Here is a 24,611-nt window from a genome sequence, read left to right as displayed (position 1 = left end):
CGTCAAAGTTCCTTTTTCATCTTTGCGATCTCCATGCAGGCATCTCTTTTCCTAAATGTGGTAAGATGTTAAAATTCTAACGTGCCTGTGAGCTGGCTTTAGTCTAGATTCTTTGATTAGGAAGCACATGGAAAGTAAGAAATGGCTTGACATGAGCTGGTGGGATGGCAGGGGTCTGCGCCTCCTGGTGGCTTCTAGCAGTGTCCCCTCTTCCTGCAACCCCACACGCCTGCACATACCTCTCTGCACCTTCCCTCATGCAATGCACAGGAGATTTTTCCCCATCACCTGACCTGTACAATGTTAGCAGTAGTGTTAAGTCGCTCAGTCGTGTCCGACTCTTTGCGATCCCACAGACTGTACCCTGCCAGGTTCCTCTGTCTATGGGATTCTCCAGGCAAGAACACTGGAGTGGATTGCCATTCCCTTCTTCAGAGGATATTTCCGACCCAGGGATCAAACCCGGATCGCCTGCACTGCAGGCAGATTCTTTACTGCTTGAGCTACAGGGAAGACATACAATGTTAACTGCCCCTCAAGACCCACTGCCTAGAAGATCTCCCTCTGGGACCTGGGGATTCCCTGTTCTCCACCTTTTATGCCTTTAATACCGATCTTGCAAATATTCACAGGGACCCTGCTGCTTTGTGCTAACATTGTTACTAAATCTCTTATTGATAAACCCAGCCTGCAGTATCTTGACCCTCAAAGAGCCATAATCACCCAATTATGGCAATTATTTAAGTGGCCAGCATTCTTGAAGTCCACGAAGATGAGCACTGGAGTCAACCTTTGGAAAAATTTCAGTGAAACTGCCTGAGAAAAACCACACAGCTGCGGCTGAATTAGACATGCTCTGAAATTACAAGGGTAAAGAGCATAACCTCCCGAAAAACAGCTGCACTGCAAAGACAAACTCTTGATATCTGTTCAGGGATGAACAGAGACCTCAGGCAACTGGGGGTTGAACAGGGACTGAAGTGCACGAGAACAGAGGAGATCAGAAGCTAATGCAGTATTTCCTATTTGCCTTAGTGGAAGCTGAAAAGTCACTCTTGGATGGTCTGGAGTCAACTTTGCTTGTGTCTGGCTGTCACTCAACTTCTCTGCGATGAGGCTGGTAGTTGTTGAACCGAGATGTGCAAGTGGGGTGGAGGTGACACCCGAGGGGAAACAAAGTGAGCTAAACTACAAATACCATGATGACAGGATAGAGCAGCAGGGATCTGGCAGCGGGGACGTGACATAAATGCATGAGGCCAGTGCCACAACCTGGGGGGCACAGGGATGATGCTCTGTGCTTCATTTCTCCACTGACACATCCCTGAATGTTTCTGATGCTGTCTTAAAACATGCAGAGACCATCTAAGCCTTTATCAGCCGCCCCCATCTCATTCCTGCCTCTGCTGACAGCGGGACCATTATGACATCTTAGATTCAGAGCATTGACTACGGACTGTCCTGTGCCTATACCATAGGTTCTGATGCTCACCTGACTATGTGTGTGTGTCTGTAGGGGGAAGGAGCTTTGCCCCAGCAGCAAACCTGACCAACGTCTCCTGGTATGATGATTATTTTTTAAAATGTTTAATTTTGATTGAAGTATGTGCATGCATGCTGAGCTGCTTTAGTCGTGTCCAATGCTTTGCAATCCTATGGACTGTAGCCGCCAGGCTCCTCTGTCCATGGAGTTCTCCAGGCAAGAATACTAGAGCGGTTTGCCATGCCCTCCTCCAGGGGCTTTTCGCGACCCAGGAATCAAATGCATGTCTGCTGCAATGCTGGCAGATTCTTTACTACTGAGCCACCAGGGAAGCCCCAACTGAAGTACAGTTGAGTTACAACATCGTGTTAGTTTTAGGTGTACAGCACAGTTATTGAGTTACACACACACACACACGTATTTCTTTTTCAGATTCTTTTCCCATATAGCTTATTACCAAATATTAAGTAGAGTTCCCTGTGCTATACAGTAGGTCCTTCTTGGTTATCTATTTTATATATAGTAGTGTATATTTGTTAATGCCAACCTCCTGATTTATTCCTACCCTTTCCCCCTTGAAGATATTTATGCATGAGTGAGTGAGTGAGTCTGAGTGAAGTCGCTCAGTCGTGTCCGACTCTTTGCGACCCCATGGACTATAGCCTATCAGGCTCTTCCGTCCATGGGATTTTCCAGGCAAGAGTGCTGGAGTGGATTGCCATTTCCTTCTCCAGGGGATCTTCCTGACCCAGGAATCGAACCCGGGTCTCCTGCATCGCAGGCAGACGTTTTACCGTCTGAGCCATCATAATTACTGTTATTTGCCACCAAGCAGAAGACACAGGCTAAATGAAAAACCACAGTTACCAAATATTGTGCCCATTTCCTCTAAACCAGTCACAAAAAACAAACAACCATCACAACATCAACTGCAAGGGCTCTGGAGGTAGCATGTTGCTTTTTGGGTGGATAATTCTTAGAAATAAGATGGGAAACTTATTCTTAGAAATAAGATGGGAAACTTATGGGAAATAAGACTGCTTCAAGTTAGGAGGAAGACGGATGGCAAAAGGATGACTGTTGTTACTTCTGTTTAGTTGCTAAGTAGTGTCTGACTCTTGTGACCCAATGTACTGGAGCCCCCCATGCTCCTCTGTCCATGGGATTTCCCAGGGAAGAATACTGGAGTGGGTTGCTGAGATCTCCTCCAGGGGATCTTCCCCACCCAGGGATCAAACCCATGTCTCCTGCATTGCAGGTGTAGTCTTTACTGCTGAGCCACCAGGAAAGCCCCCAAAAGATGGCTGCTTGCAGGATATCCTGCCCCCTCCTCCATCCCTGGCCCTGGAGCTGGTGGCCACATAGGACTGTTGGACCCCATAGAGGCCAATCTGGTCAGACTCCCTTGCCACCGGACTCCAGTATCCTGGGCTGCAAAGATGGCTTCATCTTTGGGGCTTTAGACATCTGAGGGGCAGCAAAATGCTCAGAACCTGCCCTCCCCAGAACCACCCTACAGAGCATGGTCAGAATTAATAGTCACAAGTGTACATTACTGTAGGAATGAGCAAAGAATGAATGAATCAGTGAGTAACCGGGGCTAACCCAGGCATCTGGGTCTGGATGGGGCAAGGAGATGCTGGTGTAACAAGTGCCTCCAGAAAGACACACAGGTTCCCAGCCTGATGTCAATGCCTCTGCACCCAGCACGCCTACTCCAGCCCTGCCCCCTCTTTCTCCAGAGCACTCAGCACCATCTGACCTACTCTATTTTGTCTGTTTGTTTCCCAACAAAAAGGTAAGCTCCACAAAGGCCGGGCTTTTCATTTGCTTGGGTCACCGCTATTTCCATAGCAGCCAGAACAGTGCCTGACACACAGCAGTCCCTTGGCGGATTTTGTGGCATGAGTGAAGGGCTGTCTCTGTCTTCCTAGGATGGAGGGGCCCCTGTGGCTGTTTCCAGAGTGCCCTCACCCCCCGGAGAAGACCTGTTGGTGGCAGCAATGGGTCACGGCACGTTCAGGGCTCAGGGAAGAAAAAGCGAGCAAGGAGGCCCATCAGCTCCCATCAGGTGGGAGGCCCGACTGTGCCAGGAGGGCTGGGCATGCTGGGGCATCGCTAATTAGGGCGACCTTGGCCATGCCTTCATGTTCACCACGGGCCTGAAAAACACATACCAGTGTTTCCCGGAAAGAAGATACCCCTCCAATTTCCAGAATGCCCGAGTTAGACAAGAAAATAACCACTGAAATGCTTTTCACCAACGTTAAGAGTTTGCTTTCAGCTGAAGGAAAAGCTGACAATTCACAGCAAGAGACCCGGCCTTCTAGGTCTGCACTCCAAACAAAGAAACAAAAACCATAATACTGAGTCATTCTGCCTCTGATATGAGATGGGCACATGTTCTGTGCCCAGTTATATAATTAGCACCCCGACTCTTACTTTTGAAAGCAGCTGTGATTATATCAGCCCTGGACTCAAAAACTTCCAGAGGCTCCCACTGCCTGGGGAATAAAGCCCCAGTTCCCTGACCCAGCGCCTAAAGATCTCCCAATGGGTAGCGGGACGGTAAGTCCATTAACTGTCTGATTGCTTATTCCTGTAGTCAACTGAAGCCTGTCCTTACACTCAAGCCGCAACCCAGACAGTCTGCCCTGCCTTCTCTTTACATCCCATTCTGTTTTTCATATGGGTGTCTCTCCCACTTGGATGTGAGCTCCTAAGTTGAGGAACAACATCTGTGTCATCCACACATGCCCGGATGCCTTGTGGATGAAAAATGTCACCTGCCATATCAGTAAACAAAGGATGTTTCAACCGTCAAGCTGTCACATTAGAGACACCCTGACAGTGAGCACGGAGGGGACTCAGGATGGAAACAAACAGGATACCCATCACCAAGCCCTCAGCCACCCCCAACCCTGCACCCCGAAGGGACTCAGGATGGAAAGCACAGGATACTGACCCCAGGTAGCAAAGCTGTATCAAAGGAATGATTTCAAAGAGCCCAGACTCTTACATCTTGCCATACATAGGAAAGGGCTAAATTCCTTAACTCTGAGATATATGGTTTTCTTTAATTAACAGTAATCTTTTAATGGGGCTTTCCAGTGGTAAAGAATCTGTCTGCTAATGCAAGAGATGCAGGTTTAATCCCTGGGTTAGGAAGAACCCTTGGAGTAGGAAATGGCAACCCATTCCAGTATTCTTGCCTGGGAAATCCCATGGTCAGAAGAGCCTGGTGGGCTACAGTCCATAGGGTTGCAAAGAGTAGGACATGACTGAGCAACTGAGCATGAAGGCAATCTTTGGATGTTCTGACTATCTGGTTTTTGTTGCAAAAACTCCTGTATATTCTGGCTCCTCTCATACATCTTCAGAGTAATTCTTTACCACTGAGAGGCTTAATAAAGGACACATGGTATGGACCCAACAGAAGCAGAAGATATTAAGAAGAGGTGGCAAGAATACACAGAAGAACTGTACAAAAAAGATCTTCACAACCCAGATAATCACGATGGTGTGATCACTCACCTAGAGCCAGACATCCTGGAATGTGAAGTCAAGTGGGCCTTAGGAAGCATCATTACAAACAAAGTTAGTGGAGGTGATGGAATTCCAGTTGAGCTATTTCAAATCCTGAAAGATGATGCTGTGAAAGTGCTGCACTCAATATACCAGTAAATTTGGAAAACTCAGCAGTGGCCACAGGACTGGAAAAGGTCAGTTTTCATTCCAATCCCAAAGAAAGGCAATGCCAAAGAATGCTCAAATTACCACACAATTGCACTCATCTCACATACTAGTAAAGTAATGCTCAAAATTCTCCAAGCCAGGCTTCAGCAATACGTGAACCGTGAACTTCCAGATGTTCAAGCTGGATTTAGAAAAGGCAGAGGAACCAGAGATCAAACTGCCAACATCCACTGGATCATCAAAAAAGCAAGAGAGTTCCAGAAAAACATCTATTTCTGCTTTATTGACTATGCCAAAACCTTTGACTGTGTGGATCACAATAAACTGTGGAAAATTCTTCAAGAGATGGGAATACCAGACCACCTGACCTGCCTCTTGAGAAACCTATATGCAGGTCAGGAAGCAACAGTTAGAACTGGACATGGAACAACAGACTGGTTCCAAATAGGAAAAGGAGTACGTCAAGGCTGTATATTGTCACCCTGCTTATTTAACTTCTATGCAGAGTACATCATGAGAAATGCTGGGCTGGAAGAAGCACAGGCTGGAATCAAGATTGCTGGGAGAAATATCAATAACCTCAGATATGCAGATGACACCACCCTTATGGCAGAAAGTAAAGAGGAACTAAAAAACCTCTTGATGAAAGTGAAAGAGGAGAGTGAAAAAGTTGGCTTAAAACTCAACATTCAGAAAAAGAAGATCATGGCATCTGGTCCCATCACTTCATGGCAAATAGATGGGGAAACAGTGGAAACAGTGTTCGACTTTATTTTTTTGGGCTCCAAAATCACTGCAGATGGTGATTGTAGCCATGAAATTAAAAGACGCTTACTCCCTAGAAGGAAAGTTATGACCAACCTATTGAAAAGCAGTGACATTACTTTGGCAACAAAGGTCCATCTAGTCAAGGCTATGGTTTTTCCAGTGGTCATGTATGGATGTGAGAGTTGGACTGTGAAGAAAGCTGAGTGCCAAAGAATTGATGCTTTTGAACTGTGGTGTTGGAGAAGACTCTTGAGAGTCCCTTGGACTGCAAGGAGATCCAACCAGTCCATTCTGAAGGAGATCAGCCCTGGGATTTCTTTGGAAGGAATGATGCTAAAGCTGAACTCCAGTACTTTGGCTACCTCATGTGAAGAATTGACTCATTGGAAAAGACTCTGATGCTGGGAGGGACTGGGGGCAGGAGGAGAAGGGGACGACAGAGGATGAGATGGCTGGATGGCATCACCGACTCGATGGACGTGAGTCTGAGTGAACTCCGGGAGTTGGTGATGGATAGGAAGGCCTGGCGTGCCGCGATTCATGGGGTCGCAAAGAGTCGGACACGAGTGAGTGACTGAACTGAACTGAACTGAACTGAGAGGCTGTATCCCAGGCTTAAGTTCTTAGGATGTCTGCTGAATAAAATATAATTCTCAACTCTTATGCTGTGTATTTTTTTCAGTCAAATCCTTGACACACAGACATTGGGCTTGTGCTTGTTCAATAGGCCTGGCCTCCACTTGCCCTCAGTCCTATCCTTGACAGAGGTATAGTGGTACAGTAAGCCCCCTACATATGAACAAGTTCTGTTACGACAGTGCGTTTCTAAGTCCACTTGGTTCATAATTCCAACAAAGTTAGCCTAGGTACCCAACTAATACAATTAGCTATGCAGTACTGTATGGTAACAGGTTTATAAGACTCCTCACAGAAGTAATAAATAAACCTCTTTACACCAGGGCTTCCCTGGAGGTTCAGCTGGTAAAGAATCCACCTGCAATACAGGAGACCTGGGTTTGATCCCTGGGTTGGGAAGATCCCCTGGAGAAGGGATAGCCTACAAACTCCAGGATTCTTGGGCTTTCCTTGTGGCTCAGCTGGTAAAGAATCAGCCTGCAATGCAGGAGACCTGGGTTCAATCCCTGGGTTGGGAAGATCCCCTGGAGAAGGGAACAGCTACCCACTCCAGTATTCTGGCCTGGAGAATCCCATGGACTGTATAGTCCATGGCCTCGCAGAGTCGGACATGAGTGACCAAACTTTACTTTCACACAAATAATACCAAAAAAACAAACACAGAAAATAAAGAAAACATTTTAAATCTTACAGTACAGTACCTTGAAAAATACAGTAGTATTTTTAATACTTTGTTAAAAGTATTAAAGATTTATTAATCTTTAATAAGATTTAAGGAGACTTACTGTATTGCTAAAGATCCAATCGGATGATTTTTCTGCCATTCCCACCCCCTCCCAACATTCACACCATAATCTAAACCTCTCTGCATGCACTGGATTCACAGAGTCTGCTCCCACTGCCCTCCCATCCTCCTGACCTCCCCCACTCACCTCCCACACAGGATCAGAGCTTCTCAGGCACCAGGCTCTCTGCCAGCCTTAGTGCATTCCCATACGCACCCAGGATTCAGCACCTACAGGTGCAACTGCTCCTCTTCTAAGAGACTGCTCCTTGGTCATTTCCTCCAAGAAACCCCCCATCTGCCCCAGGACCCAAGTACTTGGGCCTCTCCCCTGGGGCCCCTTCGCATACCCTCATCCTATTTGTCTATCTGACTCTTCCAGGGATATGAGCTCCTTGAGGACAGGGACCATGGATAATTGTGTCCCTGGGAAGATGTGCAATTACCATTTCCAGAAGGCACAGGCCTCCAGATTGGGACGCCCTGCTCATTAGACTTTGAACGTTACAGCTGCAAGACCCCTTGTGGATCCTGCGTAAGTCTGTCCAGCCAGGAGCACACACCTGGCCCCTGGGGACCAAAGACAGACAGGAGGCATCAAAACTGTGTTCTCCCCTTTCCTGGCTCAGAATGTCTGTGGGCGTTTCTGAAGCAGAATTAACTGGCTAGCTTCCAGAAGGCTGAAACTACATAAGGCAGAAGGAAACACTGGTCACCACGGCATCGTTCACTTTTCTGGCAGCCCCATGTTAGCAGAAGGTTCTAGCGCTGGCTTATGAAAAGAGGTCACCATTGGGAGAAATTCCTGAAAGACCTTCTAATAAGGCCGTTAGTGCCCCAGATCTGCTCTGGCTGATTCCTGCTTGCTGTGGCGGTCTCTGGAATCAGAGACACCATCCACCTGTCTCAGGGTCAGAGAAGCTAGAAGGCTGCATGTCATCATTATGCCTGCCCGTGACAGTCTTTCCAGGGTCACGAACCTGATATAGTTTCCCCTGCGTGCCTTCCTCTGCGCCCAGCTTCACATGGACTCCTGGGAGCTGAACCCCCTCTCAGGTCATGCCTGCAATTTCCACAGCACCCACATGCATCCCTCTGGTCAGAACCCTCCCTGAGTACTGAGCACTCCTCAGGGCATCTCTGTGGCTGGCTGTCAGTGAGAAACAGGGAAGGTGATGGTGGGGATGTTGATGATCTGGGGAAAGAAGGAAGTTTTTAGCTGGTTACTGGGGAGACCACAAGCTTGGGGCTGAAAAATCAGGGCAGCTGGGTTTGGGAGGTTTTCACACCCACACTCCAATTCTTGACAACAATGCCTGGTATCAGGAAGGCCTGATCACTCTAGAATGCCTTGTGCAGCCAGCAGACCTGTAAGCCGATTTCTTTTTATTATTTTGGTTGCATTGTGAGGCATGTGGAATCTTAGTTCCCCAACCAGGGATCAAACCCGCACCCACTGCATTGGAAGCACAGTGTCTTAACCAGTGCACCACCAGGGAAGTCCCTGCAAGTTGATTTCTGCAAGGTGTAATACCTGCATGACTCTGCAGGGGTGGGGAGTCCTGGCAGACCCACTCCTGTAGTTTAAACAGGCCAACATGAGTTGGCCTAACGCTGTGCCCTAAAGGCTATGAAATGCCATAAAATATCATAAAGTAAGCCCATGCTTACTTTATCAGCTGCCTTGTACCCCATAGAGGATATCACAACACAGTGATAGTTTCTGGCATTTTTATGGCATTTCACAGCCTTTAGGGCACGGTGTCTCATTTGATCACACAACAATCTTTTGTGCTAAATGGTGCATGTGTCATCACCCTCTGTTTACAAACGAGCATCTGAGGCTCCTGGAGCTTAAAAGACTTGCCCAAGGAGCCTCCCCTTCCTCGCAGCAGATCAGGACTCAAACATACTTGGGGCTCAAAGAGAGTCACCTGCCAATTGATATGGTATGGTGAGTCCTGCTTCCTACATTTCAGCAGATCAGCAGCATTTTAAAACCCGTGTAACTGAGACTCAAGAACTCCAGGGCCTTGACAGTCCAAGGGCAGCCCATGGGCCAGCAGCACCAGCAACTCCTGGAAGCTCATTAAGAAAGCAGAACCTCACGTCCACCCAGACCTACGGAATCATCATCGGCCCATCAACAAGATCCCAGAGACTCAGAGTTTGAGCAGCTCAGAGTTTGAGGCAATATGTGATTTCCTCCCTGTGCTTTGGCTGACTTTTCCAGCCTCATGTTGGGGAACTAGCCTCAGTGGGGAGGTCGTGAAGGAAAGAAACTTCTACCTGATTGTTTCCTGAAAACCACTAGAAAAGTTGGCTTATCTGGCCAGCTTCACCTTTTTCCTTCTCTCCCCAGCTTCCTGCTGAAACTTTCTCCCAGAGATACATCTGCTCAGTTGACTCTAGATTTTCCATTCATTTCAATAAAAGTACAAACACGGAAGATGAGATTTCAGTTTGCCTTGATTTCTGGGAACCATAATATCTGTTTAAAGAACTCCCAATGTGATAGGGGATTAAGATGTACAAATCACTGATACCAAAAAGGACTCAATGGGGCTCCTGGCACAAAAGCTTTTCTGTATCCCCTGAGAAATGGAGTATTTCCTGTATAGCAGTAAACAAGGATGTCACAGTCACCAGTGACCCCAGCCCTCTGGGGCACTCGGGAAGGAGAGGAATACCTGCACAATCTGGCAGCCACTAGGCTGCAGCCCCTCCCTGCGGTGAGCACTGAGGAACTCACTAGTGAAGAAACAGGATACGGGCCCAGGGTAGCTGAGATGCATATGAAAGGAATGATTTCAGTGAGCCCAGACTCTTGCATCTTTTCCATACGTAGAAAAGTGCTAAATTCCTTAACTTGGGATATCTGGTTTTCTTTAATTCACAAAATTACTTTTGATGTTCAGACTACTTGCCCTTAGTTGCAAACTTCTATATAACTTGACACTGCCCATGCCCACCTTGCCGCCTCCATCCCACTCCCACCCACCACCCCCCCCCCCCCCCCCCCCGCCCCGGCTCCTAGGAGCAGTTCTCTAAGGTTACTTGAGATGCTGTCTCCCAGCCCTGAAGTCCTAAAAATCCCCACTGAATAAAATGTAACTCTCAACTTTTAGATTATCACTATTTTTTAAGTCAACACCCCCAGCTTTTGATTCCAGGAAACAGGTTTCATTCGGCCTCCATGACCTTCCCTGAGTTCCAATGAGCAGGTTCAAATAGATGCTAATCAGGGAAGGGAGGGGATTCGGAGATAAGGAAGGAACAGGCAAGAAACAACAGTGCGGCCTTGGGGCAGGGTCCTGGTCCCCCTCCAGGGATGCACAGAAAAGTATGATTGAGCCATTCTGCAGATACCGAAACCCCCACCAGGTGGGAGAAGGCAACTGCGTGCTGCCCACAAGCTTGTAGACCCCAGACCCGTTGGCACAACAGAAGGTTGATGAAGCTGACTCCCACTTTCCTCACCACCAACCCATCAGAAGAATGTCCGTGAGCTGCGCACATCCTCTCTGAACCATTAAGATGAAACTCCTCACCCCGCCCTCCAGGTCAGGACACACAGTTCTGAGGGCATTCGCCTGCGTGGTCCTCTTTGCCAGGCAAAGCAATAAAGCTATTTTTTTCTATTTCACCCAAAACTCTGCCTCCGAGATTTAATTTGGTGTTGGGGTATGGAGGCCTGATTTGGCCTCACTATTAGGTATAAAACAAACTACATGGTTATACAGTACAATGTGGGGAAACAGCCAATATTTTATAATAACTATAAATGGAGTATAGCCTCTAAAAACCGTGAATTACTAGACTGCACACCTAAAATTTATATAATATTGTACATCAACTAAACGTCAATAATTAAAAAAAAAAGAACTCCCAGTTTGAGATGTGACATAGTCATGAGTTTCTAGGTAAAGTCTGTGATGTTAAAATTTCCCTCTCCCTTTTCTGAGAAAGAATATTCTTTCACTTCTCCAGTGGTGCGCCTAGATTAACTGACATGCCCAATCATCGAAAATCAGCAGCTCTGTTTAGACACAAGCAGAACACAATTTATAACCAGAAACATTTTTTTTAAAGTGATGAGCTCAACTTTAGTACAGAAATTGGGCAAGGTTTTACCTGGCTTCTCTAATCAAGTTATGGTTTTGCCCCCTGCCCTCCACTGCTCTTCAGCTGACATAATAATCACTATGATTCTCTTCTGATTTTTCCCAGATATTTTAAACAGGCAGACCATAAGCTGAAATCAAGGTGTGACGTCTTTCTACGTTTAATCTGCTTCCATGATCTTTCGGGTTTTTTTCCCCCGTAGACCTTTTAACCAACTGAGCCTGGTTCCTTCTGTGTTGTTTTCAGCACAATTAATTAACGGTGCTGGGCCTGCACTAAATGGCCAGCGATGCCAGTCTTGTCCCAAGGTGAGCATTATGTTAAAGACACATGCTTAGGGCAGTAGCTGGTATTGCCTCTCAGGGATGCCCTCTTTGAGTCCACATGTTTGAACAAAGCAGAGAAAGACCATTTCATCTTCCCTCCAGTAATTCTCCATGAAGAAAGGGCACATACACCCATTTTGCAAGAGGCAGTAGCATACTATCCTACTCTGTTTAAAGAAAGGCAAACTCCTAATTACAAACTGAATACACTCAGGGGTACTTTACTATTAATGCATTATTTACTGAATGTTTGCTTTTCTCTGTGACTAAAAGCAGGCCATTATTTCTCTCTTGACTTTGGGACAATCTGGGGCTCTGTTAAAGTTTCTAAACCAATCTGTTTCAGTCTGCTTTTAGCTGCTGTTCAGAAGAGGTACATTAAGTGCCTCTCGAGTGATATCTGGCTGGGCCATGAAGCCACTGATTTAAGTCAACACTGACAATGCCCCAGGCCTGGGCTCCGGTTCTGGGTTCCAGGCTGCCACATGCCTTTCTCCAGAACTCGCTCCCAGTCCTTTCCACTAAGGGATGCTGGTCACTGAAAGCTCACCAGTGCTCCTTCCTCTAGAACCAGTGCTCTGACTTACCACTTGGCCTTTTAAAGGAGCCAGTCCAAATTATCTCTGAACACTCAAAACCTTTGGCGCCTCACACCTCCAAGTTGAATTTGACATTGACAAAATGGTAGAATCTCAGAAAAAAAAATTCTGATCAGCATGTAACCTTCATTCCTAAAACCTCTTTACTCCTCGGACTAAATGATGTGTTCTGGCTACCTTGCAACTTCTAAAGGCAACTTTTCAGACCAGGGCTGAAGTTTGAACCAGATGATAAATGGGACACGGTGACTGTACAGGGTGTTTGGTGGGGTGGAAGTAAGGGGGTAGGGTGGAAAGAAGGCAGTGGTGAAGGAGTGAACAACCCTCAACTTCCAAATTTTTATCCACCTCTGAGGCTGATGAAAGAGAAATTCCCCAGGCCCACCTGGTCACCTTGACCAGTATTCTTTCCCTTTTTTTTTTTTTTTTTTCTGAGTAGATCTGATTTGGGCCAATAGTAAGGTCCTTGACATAGTCACAGAGGACCTCAGCTTTGGGTGACCATGAGATCTAGGGATGGGCATAGATGATAACCCAGGGCCAACACTAAGCATCTGACTCTGGAGGAGGTTGGGGCACCCTGCTGTACACAGCGGCAGAGGGCTGCATCTGGACTTCTGACCTCTTTCAAAGGGAGGTCATTTCAATGAGAAAATATGCATGCGTAAATACAGTCCACAAAGTTCAGACCAGGCTTTGACTTTGATGGCAACACTGCCAGATATTCAGACACCCGCCTCCAGCCACATAATCAGAAGAGGATATGGCTTGTGTTGAGAGGAAATGAGAAATCAAGTCTTCGCCATGAGCACCGGCGGGGTCGAGAAGGTAAGTTACAGGGAGTAGCCAGGTCACCTGGCTCCATGGACCTATCCTCAGCCCAGTCTGAGGAGGATAACAGAGCCATACAGTTTTCCCATTTCTACCCTTTCTGGGGACTTACCATAGCCCATCTCTGGAAGCTGCTGCCTTCTGCAGCCTACTAGAAAGGAATTCCTGGGGTGAAAGGCTAGAGGCGGAGGAAGGGTGTTCACCACTTCTGAAGGGAATGAATTCTGATCCTGGAACCTCACTAAGACAACGAGTGACACAGTGATTTCTCCCTACTGTGTCTGCTGGCCCATCTCATCACCCACCCAGCAGCATTAGCGTTCCGGAGAGCAGCCCCATGCTGAGCCAGCATCCCAGCGGAGGTGCCTACCTGTATCTCTGCTTCACTGACTGCTTCTCCGCTGACTTGCAGATGTGCCCCGCGTAGTACAAGGGGAAGAATAAAAAGTTCCAGTTGGTGGCAAACCACGTCAGGGTGAAGGGAGCATCGAACTTCCTGAAGGTCAGCTTGGCGAGCTGCGTGGCGCCCGCCCAGGAGGCGCACACGCACAGCACCACCGCCACACCCCAGAAGATCTTCTTGAGCTGCGCGCGGGAGCATCTCCAGCAGCGGCGGCTCGGTCTCCCACCGGCCTCGGTCCCCGCCGGCGCCTGGGCCTCCGCCGGGCCCGGGGAGTCCCGGGGGCGCTCCTCCCCTGGCGGCAGAGAAGGGAGAAGTTAACTGGGGCCTCCACACCTTCACGCGGCCTCCACAGCTTCACGTGGCCAGGCTGAACGGGGTGGGGGTGGGAGGGATGCCAAGAGGGTAACCGACTCCCCCACTGCTATTGTTATTGCCACCCTGGGGAGGAGAGTTGGGGGGGGGGGGATGGGGGGAATGGGGGCCTGGGGACAGCTTCCTGAAACAAAACTTGAAGACATTGTCTCTGGTTTTCTTATCCTCTAGAATTGTTGTTTGATTGCCAAGTCGTGTCCTACTCTTCCTCTAGAATCCTCAGAAGCTTGACCTGAAAAGATGGGGCTGGCAGCATCAGCACCACCCCCAGCTTGTTGGCAATGCGGAATCTCAGGAATCCTGGCATCAGAATCTGTATTTCAGCAGGTGATCTCTGTGCACACCTGGAGAAGAGGAAACATTTCTCCAGAACGCAGAGTGGCTGAAATATTTTCCCAAATATTTCAGCTCACAGGGACTGATGTGCAGCTCTGCCACTGGGCAGTGCTAGGGGCTGGGGATTCCCTCCTGAGAAGGTCACAGGCCTTGACCTCTAGAAGCTCCTGTTACAGGGACAGAAGCTCCTCCTTGCCTGGCCCTTAAGGGCATGGATGCCGAGAGTCTCATCTTCTTTTGCATGTAGAGCAAAAACAGATCGTCCTGGAACTTCCCTGGTGATCCAGTGACTAAGATTCTGCCCTTCCAATTTAAGGGGTGTGGCTTTGATCCCTGGCCGAGGAACTAAGATCCCACATGACTGTGGGGTGTGGCAAAAAAAAAAAGACATATATATCTGTCACTCATTGGAAAAGACCCTGATGCTAGGGAAGACTGAGGGCAAGAGGAGAAGGGGACGGCAGAGGATGAGATGGTTGGATGGCATCACTGACTCAATGGACATGAGTTTGAGCAAACCCTGGGAGATGGTGAAGGACAGGGAAGCCTGGCGTGCTACAGTCCATGGGGTCGCAAAGAGATACAACAGGAGAGACTGAACAACAACACTCTTACTCCTCTATTTGCTCTTACGGACTCCTAGCTGATGGACATCAGTCCCACTGTGAAGTGTTACTTAAAAACCACAGCCTCTGGCAGCTGGTGCTCCGAAAGCCCTCCGACGATCTGCTGGAGGACCGTGTGACTTCTGGAAGCCAGGCTGCAGCTCAGAGCGTGGCTATGCAGCAGCACTGTTCCCACAGACCATGAGAAAATGGAAAAGGCATTCTCTTCCACTGTTTGGCTTCCATTCATGATTGTGTGCAGGTCAGTCAGCTGGAAATTTAAACAGAACTGTAACTTGTGTAAGGTGTGACCATGGATGGGGGCGAATTTCCAAGAGATGGCCTACTTGCCTTTAACATGATCAGCCAGGCACTCAGCTGAAAGAGGGCAGACCCTACAGTGGTACAGGAGATGGGTACAGAGTATATTGGGGTCAAATGGTACTCTATGGAAGTTGTTTAAACTTAATTGCAATTTCAATAGCTCTAATACTATGAAACCAAGTTTTGTATATTACACTGTCTGAAATATAATAATTCTTTTAAAAATATTTATTTACTTATTTGGCCATGCCAGATCCTAGTTGTGGCACTCTAGATCTTGGTATCTCAACTCAAGATCTCACTGCATGTGAGATCTCTAGTTGCAGCAGCAAGGATCGAACCCAGGTCCCTGAATTGGGAGTGTGATGTCTTGGCCACTGGACCAAGGGAAAGTCCCAGAAATATAATAATTCTATGAGGCAAAATCCTGATTCAAGGTAGCCTATTATATGTTGTTATTATTTAGTTGCTAAGTCACGTCCGACTCTTTGTGACCCCCATGGACTGTAGCCTGCCAGGCTCCTCTGTCCATGGGATTTCCCAGGCAAGAACACTGGAGTGGGCTGCCATTTCCTTCTCCAGGGGATCTTCCTGACCCAGGGATGGAACCCTAGTCTCCTTCATTGGCAGGCAGATTCCTTACCACTGAGTCACCTGGGAAACTCCAGCCTGTTATATAGGTGTTAGCTAATCCTAGCATTAATTGCCAAGTCTGGCTGTATCTCTCTTTTGTGTTTTTTGGCCACACCATACAGCCTGTGGGATCTTAATTTCCTGGCCAGGGATCGAATCCAGGCCCTCAGCAGTGAAAGCACAGAGTCCCAGTCACTGGACTGCCACGGAAGTCCTCGGTTATATCGCTTTTAGCCAAGGGTAATCCAAAGACTTTGTAGCTGGCCAAGGAGAGATAATTTCCTTTACTGACCCCAAATCCTTGACACCATCTAGTAGACATATTGTGCTTCTGTACCTGCTTTATTAATATTTATTCTCCCTCCTCCTCTTCCTTTTCATGTGTGTATATATCTGAGTCAGAAAGCACTTGGAAAACCACATGCTGACCACCTCTGAGCTTCCAACAAGTTGTGTGTTTCTGGCATGGGCTGCAGAGAGGGGAGAAGCAGAGGGGGCAAAAGCAAGGAAGATCCCTCTCCTTCTGCCTAATACCCTTCCACTAGGACATCGTGTCTTTGTTCACAGTGAATCCCCACAACTTCCATTTTCAGATAGAAACACACATGTTTCAGTGTATACACTAACACCCTGACATTTGGGGTGAGCCTCTGCAACCCGTCACTGCTGAGTGTTCAAGCAGTGTTAGGGCTGGGAGATTCCTTGACCACCACCACCAACTATCAGAAACTCATACCAAGATGAAAAGAAAAAAGTCCACAGAGAAAGGAAATGCAGTTTCACAGTATTAACTGGCCATTTAAGAATAGAACCTAGAGGAGGCTGAAAAAAAAATTCAGGCTCCTAACATGTTTTCTCAGCCAGTTTTGCATTATGGCAGGTTAAGTTTGAAAACTTAAAGAATGAAGTGATGGCTGATGTTATGCAGTGTTACAATGAAGGAAAAATCACCAAATCATGTAATATTGTACTGTTAGGACTTCCCTGGTGGTCCAGTGGTTAAGATTCTGCCTTCCAATGGAGAAGATGCAGGTTCAATCCCCGGATGGGAAAGATCCCACATGCTGCAAGGGAAAAAAAAAAAAAACCAAAAGAGCCAAAAAAACAAAACAAATTGAGCTCATAAAAAATGTAAAATTAAATCTCTCTTTTAAAAAACTGTACTATTTAAATGTCTTTATATATTTGGATTAAAGAAATTATATCCAACTTTTTACCCTCTCTGGCTCATTTGACCAGGGCATATTGATGATACACAAGCAAAATAAAGACATTCTGCACTCTATTATTAAAAAATAAGATAGAATTATGTTTCCCTAAGTATAATACAATTAACAGGTACAGTATTATCAGAAAGAAGGATCCCATGATCAGAAGTTTGGGAAACAGATTCTTTTGCTACAGGACTAATAGACGTGTGGATTTCCAAAAGGCAGCTAGAGAACGTGTGCTTCCCATATTATTTCAACATAATACCTGTGGTAGGACTGGGGTCCCCTAGAACACACTTTTGGAAACACTGGAATAGACCATAAAGAATTAGAGGTATTCAAACCCATTGCAAACTTTCCATTTCATGGCCCGGAGTCTCATATAGTGATAAATCACTTACCAATTTCATTACCTCACTCATTCCTAATACTTCTTTTAAACCAGACCTACCTCATGTAAACTAAAAGTATTCTTTACAGAATCATTACAAAAGTATTTCATAGCATAAATACAAACAATGCACTGCATATTCAAATCTTAGTACCTAGAGATATCACTGGATATTTTGCTGCATTTTCCCCAGCAAAATTTGTATCTTTGCACAACACACACACATTCACACCCAGCAAAACTGGGATTATACTGTATTTTTGGCCAGCAGTCATCTAACTGAATGCATAAGAGCACGTATTTCTAAATCTCACAGGGCTGCATATACTGCAACACATCCTAGGAGCATTTCAATCTGCTAGGAAGTTACCATGAAGCATCCGCCCTGTGCCAAGAACTTTGGTGGTCAATAAATAAATATAAAACATGACTGCATCCTGCTCTTCAGGAACTTACAGTCTATCTGGGAGTGACAAAACAGATCTATGAAAGAATTACAGAACAATTACAAATGGAGAAATTTTGACTGTAAGGCAAACTCTGAAGAGGGCAACACCAGTGTGGCTGTGATTCCAGAAAGATCAGAGGAGGCAGAAGCTTGGCTTGGGTCTTGCAGGATAGAAAGGATGAAGAACAAGAGAAGCAAAGATCAGGATCAGGACCTGGTCTGCCCCAGGAGTGGTGAGGAGGAGGGTGAGCTCTGAAATCCCCCACTGCCTCGTACCACTGCAATGCCCAATCTTGCTCTGGCCAGATACGCAGCAGGAGAAGTTGCCAGGCTAGCAGAAGAGACTTTAGCAAATCCAGATTTTGGAATTTACTTTTTCTAGGAAGTAAACATACATTATACATGCCCCAGTGTCCATAACAAACAGATAAAATTAAAGACTAAAGATAGAATGACACAATGAATTTGGTTAGCAGACGTGTTTATTCTCCCGCATTTGAAAGGCAGCAAACACATCCCATCCCATGCTACCGTTCTCAAGGTTATTTTCAGCAGCTGTCCAACTGACGCTAGATTTCAGAAAGGAAGAATGACACCGAGGGGGCCAATTTCCCCTTTCAAAATCCTCTTGTATACTCCTGTGCAAGAAATTCTGGTTTATTTTCTCTGCCCTCCTAAATTACAAGTGACTCCTCCGTACCAGTGACTTCTCGGTCGCAGCAACACAAGTATCCGAGTGTTTGTCACTCCTTATCACCCCTGAAAGAGGCACTGCAGAGTGTCTCAAAGTAATCAGGGCTGAATGAGCCTCATGCTGCGTCCTGTCGCAGCTCCTCTGACCATGATGACGCAACGAAAATACTCTTTAGGTCACCCTTACTCGCCAACACCCCCTTCCACTAACAAGCCCTCTATTTATGATCTTGAATTGGCCATCCTAACCTTGCACTTGAGCCAAGGGTTCTGGACTCAGTGCAAAGGAGATGATGTATTTTGACCCCATGGGTGTACTGACAGATGTGGTCATTGTGCCATCATGCATCTCCCTTTGGCTGTGTTGTCTCTACACGCCCTGTTCACACCACTTGATTCACTTGAAACAGCTGACGGACAGCTGGGCGTTTCCCAATTACTGTCAATGGAGCTGCTTCCACTGAGCATTTTGGAGACAGGCATGTGTGTGTGTAGGAAGAGTGTTCTCTTACACACAACGCATACTCCACGGCATGCTAAGATATAACCATACCTGTGTGTAAACTTCCATCCTGAGCTGTGTTCATCCATGCTAAGTTGCTTCAGTTGTGTCTGACTCTTTGTGATACTACGAACTGTAGCCTTTCAGGCTCCTCTGTCCATGGGATTCTCTAGGTAAGAATCCTGGAGCGGGTTGCCATGCCCTCCTCCAGGGGTGTCCCCGACCCAGGGGTCGAACCCATGTCTCTTCAGTCTCCTGCATTGATAGGTAGGTTCTTTACCACTAACATCACCTGGGAAGCCAATAATTATTATAATATTATATATTATAATCAATTAACAGAGTGGGTTGCCAGTCCCTTCTCCTGGGCATCTTCTCGACCCAGGGATTGAACCCAGGTCTCCTGCACTGCAGGTGGGCTCTTTACTGTTTGAGCCAGTGTTCAGTGTCACGCAATTTGCTGGAACCATATATTAGTCCTACCTGCAAAATCACATCTGATACTTCTCTCTTACAAGGGATCTAGAAAAATTTGTACTCTTCAGTCAAGCAGTAACTAGAGGCTGTGTCCCTACTTAGCAGGAGGAAACTCTTGGAGGTCTGGTCCAGTGGCTAACTCATTCTGGGAGCCAGGCAAGTCCTCTGTCCCATGAGGCGTCCATTGTTTTTTTGCTGAGAAAATTATGAATTGAGGGCCTTTAAGGTTTAGTTAGTGAAAGTCATTTCTCCAACAAGAAAGCAAGAATAATTGGAAAATCACTCACTTCAAATTCAAATTCCCATAAACTGGCTCTTCCAAGCCTCTGAGAGAACACAAATGGTGACTTCTCTAGTGGTCCAGTGGTTAAGAATCCACCTTCCAATGTAGGGGATGTGGGTTCAATCCCTGGTCAGGGAACTAAGATCCCACTGGCCTTCCGCTTGACAACTACTGAGCCCGCGGGCTCTAGAGTTCGTGTTCTACAACTAGAGAAATGTCCACGTGCTGTAACAAAGACCCAGCACAGCCAAAAAAGAGAGAGACAGAACACAAATATTTCTTTTTTGAGGTCCCCTAGAAAAAGCAGTGGAGAAGGCAATGGTACCCCACTCCAGTACTCTTGCCTGGAAAATCCCATGGACGGAGGAGCCTGGTAGGCTGCAGTCCATGGGGTCGCTAAGAGTCGGACACGACTGAGTGACTTCACTTTCACTTTTCACTTTCATGCACTGGAGAAGGAAATGGCAACCCACTCCAGTGTTCTTGCCTGGAGAATCCCAGGGACAGTGGAGCCTGGTGGGCTGCCATCTATGGGGTCTCACAGAGTCGGACACGACTGAAGCAACTTAGCAGCAGCAGCAGAAAAAGCAGACCCTTGTTGACTCTTTCTCTGAAGAAGTAGGCAGAAAGTTCTGCACTTAAAAGTGCAAGAGTCACTGTCTTAAGGATAAAGGACTCAGAGCTGGACTCAAGGATAATCCATGGGCTGGCCTGGTCCCAGCCTCCTGGAAGTGGAGGGGTTATCATCCTGAAGAGAACAGGAGAAGAGACCGCCCCATGACACCTCCATCAGTAAGACCTACACGGTTAATTTTTCAAAGCTTTTTTTTTGAGAACTAATTTTCCTAACTGCAAAATTCACTTGTTTCAGAAGTGCAATTCATGATTCTTAGTAAATCTACAGAATTGTGAATCTATCACCCCATCCAGTCTTAGAACACTTCCATGATCTCAAAATGGGTCCTCATGAGTGCTCTGAAGTCACTCCCCAGCCCCCTGCCCCCATCCCAAGCAACCACAAATCTTCTATCACTACAGATTTGCCTATTCTGGTTTTTTCATATAAATTTGTCGACTTTTGCACCTGACTTTTTACTCAGCATAATGTATTTGAGGTTCCTCCATGGCACTCACGGCATGCGTCAGGGAGTTCATTCTTTTTATAACTGGATAGTAGGGCAAATGGCTAGTCTAAATTTTGCTTATCCAGTTATCAGTTGATGGACAAGGGTACAGTTTCTAGTTCTTTGGCTACTGTGAATAACGCTGCTATGAACACTCATATATACAGTAAGTCCCCTACACATGAACCCGCAAGTTGTAAACTTTCAAAGATGTGAACGTGCGTTCCATCAGTGCCAGGAGTGAGAGACATTGCAGCTTGCCCTCCGTCTCCTATTGCTGATGATCTTTCAGCTCTGCCATCTCCCATCTCCACTCCCTCCTCCAGGCAGTACCTCTTCTTGCCTGTTCACTTGATGCCAGACCCTGTATGCCAGCTGTCATATTGTACTACTGTGCTTTTCAGGGTACTGTACTATAAATTTAAAATGTTTTATTTTTTGTTTGTTTTTATGTATTGTGTGAAAAGTATTATAAGCCTATTACAGTACAGTACAACATAGCAGATTGTGTTAGTTGGGTACCTGGGCTTTGTTGGACTTAGGCAAAAATCAGACTTAAGAACGTGTTCTCAGAACAGAACTTGTTTGTATGTTGGGGACTTACTTTAAGTCTTTACAGATATGTTTTTGTTTCTCTTAGATGGCCTAAAGTTTTAGCCAATTTATTGACACGTACTGTGAGGCATCGGAGAAGGCAATGACACCCCACTCTAGTACTCTTGCCTGGAAAGTCCCATGGATGGAGCAGCCTGGTGGGCTGCAGTCCATGGGGTTGCGAAGAGTCAGACACAACTCAGCGACTTCCTTTTCACTTTTCACTTTCATGCATTGGAGAAGGAAATGGCAACTCACTCCAGTGTTCTTGCCTGGAGAATCCCAGGGACAGGGGAGCCTGGTGGGCTGCTGTCTATGGGGTTGCACAGAGTCAGACATGACTGAAGCGACTTAGCTGCTGCTAGCTAGCTGTGAGGCATAAGGCAGACACACACCCTTTCCTAGGGGAGCTTGTCCGTCCAAGTGTTGGGGTTTACGGTATCCACGTTATAGATGGGTCAATGTTTCCAAATTGACCCACACAAGACACAGTTGATGGCTGCTCTGGGAACAGAGCCCCCACCCTTTTCTTTTCTGGATTGCCCAGGGAAGAGGGCTTGATGAGCGATTTCCCCATTTGCTGATCACTGACGCATATATTCTTTCAGGGCCTGGTCACCCAATGAAACAGCTTTTATAAAATCAGGAGCTTGGAAGAAAGCTTTTGTTTACCTCATCTGCTCATTAAATACTTGCTCAGTGAATTTATGTGTGACTGTTTCATTTAAGACGTGGTTTCATGGGAAGGGAAGAAAAGGCTGCCATATGTGTAAGGCCACCCCAGGCCCTGGGTGTCCCCAAAGCAATCCTGATGTCACATATCCTGACGGATGATGCCCACCTGCACTTGTCAAACTTCTGTTTGTATTCCTGGCCCTTGGGTCAGAAAATATTCCCATTATTCATGCATGATGAAGGCTCAGTCACATTAATGTCTGGCAATGGGCCCCGGGAAAGATGGACTCCACAGATAATTAAAGCTGACCCTGAGTAAGGGAGAAGAAGAGGGCATGGGGAAGCAAAGGGCAAGTGATGAGGTTTTTTTTTATTTTTAAAATTTTTTTTAGACTGCATGGTCATGCCACTGCACTGCTTGCAGGATCTTAGTTCCCCAACCAGGGAATTGAACCCAGGCCCTTGGCAGTGGAAACATGAAGTCCTAACCACTGGACCCCCAGGGAATTCCCCAAGTGACAGTTAAACATACAGCGTGTATGTTCTCTGCCAGGAGAGTACACAGCTTTTTTCAAAACTTGCCTTAATGTTGGCAAAATATGACTATTCTTCCTTTGTGGGACAGCTGAGGGTCTCACAGTTCGTCTCCCAAGGTCACAGAGTAGTGAGGGGCTGAATGCAGTTCCAAGCATCCATCTGACCCCAAAGCATCCAGAGGAATGTACAGCAACCTTATTCTTCTCTTTGGAAGTGACTGGTGCTGACCACCCTGGTCACATCTGCCGATCACTAAAGAGGGGCTTTAAGTTTTCAAAAGGACAGACTCTATTTTTACATTTGGAGCATCCTGAGTGTGTATGGAACTCTGGGTTGGGGTTCACCAACATGAAATGAAGACTTTTTGTGAGCTGAATGCCTATGTCCTCCTTCAGTTTATACATTAAGACTGTAACCTCCAACGGCTGCATTTGTAGTTGAAGCCTCTAAGGTCATAAGGGTGGGGCCCTGATCTGATAGGGTTGGTGGCCTTATGGGAAGAGAGACAGCAGGGAGCTCTTCCTGTGCACGTAGAGAGGAGCTGCATGAGGACACAGCAAAGAAGTGGCTGTCTATAAGCCAGGAAGAGCACCTCCACCAGAAGCCAACTTTGCATACAGCTTGATCTTGGTGATTGCAGCCATGAAATTAAAAGACATTTACTCCTTGGAAGGAAAGTTATTACCAACCTAGACAGCATAAAAGCAGAGACATTACTTTGTCAACAAAGGTCCGTCTAGTCAAGGCTATGGTTTTTCCAGTGGTCATGTATGGATGTGAGAGTTGGACTATAAAGAAAGCTGAGTGCCGAAGAATTGATGCTTTTGAACTGTGGTGTTGGAGAAGACTCTTGACAGTCCCTTGGACTGCAAGGAGATCCAACCAGTCCATCATAAAGGAGATTAGTCCTGGGTGTTCATTGGAAGGACTGATGTTGAAGCTGAAACTCCAATACTTTGGCCACCTGATGCAAAGAGCTGACTCATTTGAAAAGACCCTGATGCTGGGAAAGATTGAGGGCAGGAGGAGAAGGGGACAATGGAGGATGAGATGGTTGGATGGCATGACCAACTCAATGGATATGGGTTTGGGTAGACTCCGGGAGTTGGTGATGGACAGGGAGGCCTGGTGTGCTGTGGTCCATGGGGTCACAAAGAGTTGGATACAACTGAGCGACTGAACTAAAACTGATCTTGGACTTCCAGCCTGAAGAACAGTGAGAAAATAGTCTATTAAGTCATCCGGGCGGTGGTACTTTGTCATGGCAGCCTGAGCAGACTGGCCTGAGGGTGTTACAGCGGGGAGTGCACTGTGTGTGTGAAGGTGTGAGGCACAGACCGAGAGTTGTCACTGTGCAGGAAGTGGTGACAAGCTGTGGATGAGTATTTATTGTGATAACCTCTTAGAAGAAATGCTGCCATACAGTAACCAAGAGAAGACTGAAGAGGCATGTGATATGGCATGCTAGACAGCATCCTAGAACAGAAAAAGATGGTGGGTAAGAACCAAAGAAATCTGAATAAATATGAATTTTGTTTAATAATAATGCATCAATGTTGCTTCATTAATTGTGATAAATGTACCATACTAATAGAAGATGTTAATAATAGAAGAAATTGGACGTGAAGCATTTAAGAACTCTCTGTACTATTTCTACAACTTTTCTGTAAATCTAAACTATTCTAAAATAGGGCATCCCTGGTGGGTCAGTGGTAAAAAATCCACCTGCAATGCAGGAGACATGTGTTTGATCCC

At 46.5% G+C, this 24,611-nt stretch overlaps 1 protein-coding gene across 2 annotated transcripts in view; it reads right to left on the bottom strand.

Moving 5' to 3' along the window:
- SLC35F3 (solute carrier family 35 member F3) overlaps positions 1-24,611 on the bottom strand; it is a 427,635-nt gene that overhangs the window by 100,211 nt on the left and 302,813 nt on the right. For both annotated transcript variants that reach the window (XM_055588439.1, XM_055588444.1), the window contains one exon: positions 13,619-13,943. In XM_055588439.1, coding sequence (XP_055444414.1) covers positions 13,619-13,943 — 325 coding nt within the window. The remainder of the gene's footprint in view (positions 1-13,618; positions 13,944-24,611) is intronic.

Source organism: Bubalus kerabau, chromosome 1 (assembly GCF_029407905.1).
Source record: "Bubalus kerabau isolate K-KA32 ecotype Philippines breed swamp buffalo chromosome 1, PCC_UOA_SB_1v2, whole genome shotgun sequence".
NCBI lineage: Eukaryota > Metazoa > Chordata > Mammalia > Artiodactyla > Bovidae > Bubalus > Bubalus kerabau.
Note: the sequence above shows the minus strand (reverse complement) of the source record. Positions and strands in the feature narration are given on the sequence as shown.